Consider the following 2,278-nt stretch of genomic DNA (forward strand, 5'->3'; position numbering starts at 1 on the left):
GCCTGCGGCGGGCCGCGCCGCGGGGACCTCGCACCGGCCCCATCTCCCCGAACGGCCCCGGAGGAGCAGGCTCCGACTTCCCCATCAAACGGTGGCCTGCAGAGCCGGGCTGCCGCCGCTCCGGCGGACAGCTCGAGTTCACTTCCCATAGCTCAGCGGCATTTCAGAGCCCGGCTCGTAGCAAAGCCCAACCAGGAGACGGTTTAAATGCGTTTATTATGGCATTGGAGGCGCTGAATTTGTTCCGTGAGACCCGGGCGAGCCCCTTATTTTACTTTTGCGCCTGGGCGCTCGCAGGCTCTGCTCCCGGTATTAGTTCTCCGTCAGTCCCCGCTGTGGTTTTTAATCAAAACAGTATTCGGAATATGATTCCCGAAGATTACATTTTGAGAGATTTGCGATACATATCTTGCCGGCCTGACAGATTGCAGGGGAGACCTGGGCGGGCGGGATAATCTGCGTCTCGCTCACTTGACCTTTAATAAAAGGGGAGTAAAAGTAATAAAAAAAAGTCTTAAGACTCCTGGAGGTTACCTTCGTGCCTGCCTTAGAAAGACGCCGAAGCCTGCACCCGACTAATTAACCACCCCCGGGGGCTTCGCGGCTCCTTCGGGCGCTCCCGTGGAGGCCGGGGGATACCAGGGCCGGGGGGCAGAGTCGGCAACCCGGGGGAGCTCCTGGCCGCCCCTGGGCCGCGAGGGCCGTGCAGGTTTCCTCTCCCGTGGGCAGCTCAGGAGGCCGCTGCAGAGCTGCCTCTCCGGGGAGCCTCTTCCCAAAGCCGCCGGGCAAACGGAACGGGAGGGAGCCGGGTCTCTCCCCGGTGCGCTGGGCGGAGGCGGCCGGGACACGGCGGGGAGCGGGGCCCGGCCCGGCCCCGCCGCCGCGGACACGCGTAGGGAACCTGCGCTTTGTTCCCGGAGCAGATAACACCTCTCCCCTCCGCTGGGAGAGGAGGGGCGGAAAAGTCGCCTTGCAAGAACTCTTCGAAAGGGCCTAATACTCTTTATTACAAGCCCTAATCCTTCAAATCCGACTTGAAACAATGTTTATCTTTTCGCAGCTTAATTTCCCCTACTCTAAGCTGCGGGTCACTGCCAGACTGCGGCCTGCGCTGCCGCTTGCGCGGGACTGCTCCGGAGAGCGGGAAAGCCCCGTGGCCGGGCGTCTGCGGCGGGGCTCCCGGCCGGCCCCGACCCCGCTCCCGGCCGCTCCGTTACCTGCTGGCCTTCGTGTACACTTACACCCCCCCCCCCCCCCCTTCCCCGCCCTGGCCCCTGCAAAGCCCCCCAGTTTGCCTTCTTTGACAGGTGCCCCCGCAGCCCGGGGCTGCTCCACTCCCCTCCCCAGGCCGGGAGGGGCCGGGGCCGGGGCCCGCCACCTCTCTCTGCGTTGAGCTGCAGTTTCTCCTTTCCCCTCGCAAACCCAGAGGACTCCCAGCTCTGCAGCCCCACTTGTCTTGGTAGCCTTTGGTAAACATACAGAAGTCTACTCGATATTCAAGATTGATTTCCCTGATTTATTAAGGCAGAATTCATTGGACTCTATTGACCACAAATGACTTAATGTAAATGTTGACCCTGGTGAACTTGGAAATAGCAGGTATCGGGTTGATCTATAGATGACCTCTTAATTACCAGTTATTAATTTAAATTATTGCCACTGCTTCTAGAGAGAGGAACAAAGAAACATTCTTTCCTCATCCCTGATTCGTTTATTAGTCTGAACACAACGTGTTGGATGACACTTTTAATTAAACAGAAATAATGCAGAGATACGGTTTCCCTTTCTCGTCTGTCCTGTAAAGTGCAGCACTGCTCTTTTCACTGACTGACGGCGGTGACCCACTAACAACGTCCTACTTCGCCGCCCGGTCGCCACTCGCTGCCCGGGGGTGCCCCGGCCGTGCCCTGGCCGTGCCTCGGGCCAGGCGGTGGGTGCCCGGGGCGGCCGGGGGCCGCTCTGCCCGGGCTGCGCCGGCTCCTGCCTGAAGAACTCCCGGGGTCACAGGACAGCTTCACGGCGTTCAGCTTACGCCTGTTAATGAGAGACTCTGAAAAATACTTTCAGCGGTATCTATGTACAGCGACGGGAAATAAACGGCCCGGCGTAACTTGCACCGCTCCTCCTCCTCCTGCCTCCGCGGGACGGCGTGGAGCAACCGCGAACAACGCACCTTGGTGGAGGGGGGCGCGGGGGAAGCAGGGTGGGAGCAAAAGGAAAAACAAGTCACGACGTGGGGAAGAAAAAGAAAAGATTAGCTTTTTTTTGCCCTTTTTTT

At 59.5% G+C, this 2,278-nt stretch overlaps 1 protein-coding gene across 1 annotated transcript in view; it reads right to left on the reverse strand.

Moving 5' to 3' along the window:
* Window positions 1-579: 579 nt before the first annotated feature.
* Window positions 580-2,278, reverse strand: part of IRX6 (iroquois homeobox 6) — a 5,656-nt gene continuing 3,957 nt past the window's right edge. Inside the window, exon 6 of the mRNA XM_010585222.1 lies at window positions 580-942. Within this exon, the coding sequence (XP_010583524.1) occupies window positions 580-942 (363 nt within the window). The remainder of the gene's footprint in view (window positions 943-2,278) is intronic.

Source organism: Haliaeetus leucocephalus, unplaced genomic scaffold, assembly GCF_000737465.1.
Source record: "Haliaeetus leucocephalus isolate CR32 unplaced genomic scaffold, Haliaeetus_leucocephalus-4.0 Scaffold92, whole genome shotgun sequence".
In the NCBI taxonomy this organism is placed as follows: Eukaryota; Metazoa; Chordata; class Aves; order Accipitriformes; family Accipitridae; genus Haliaeetus; species Haliaeetus leucocephalus.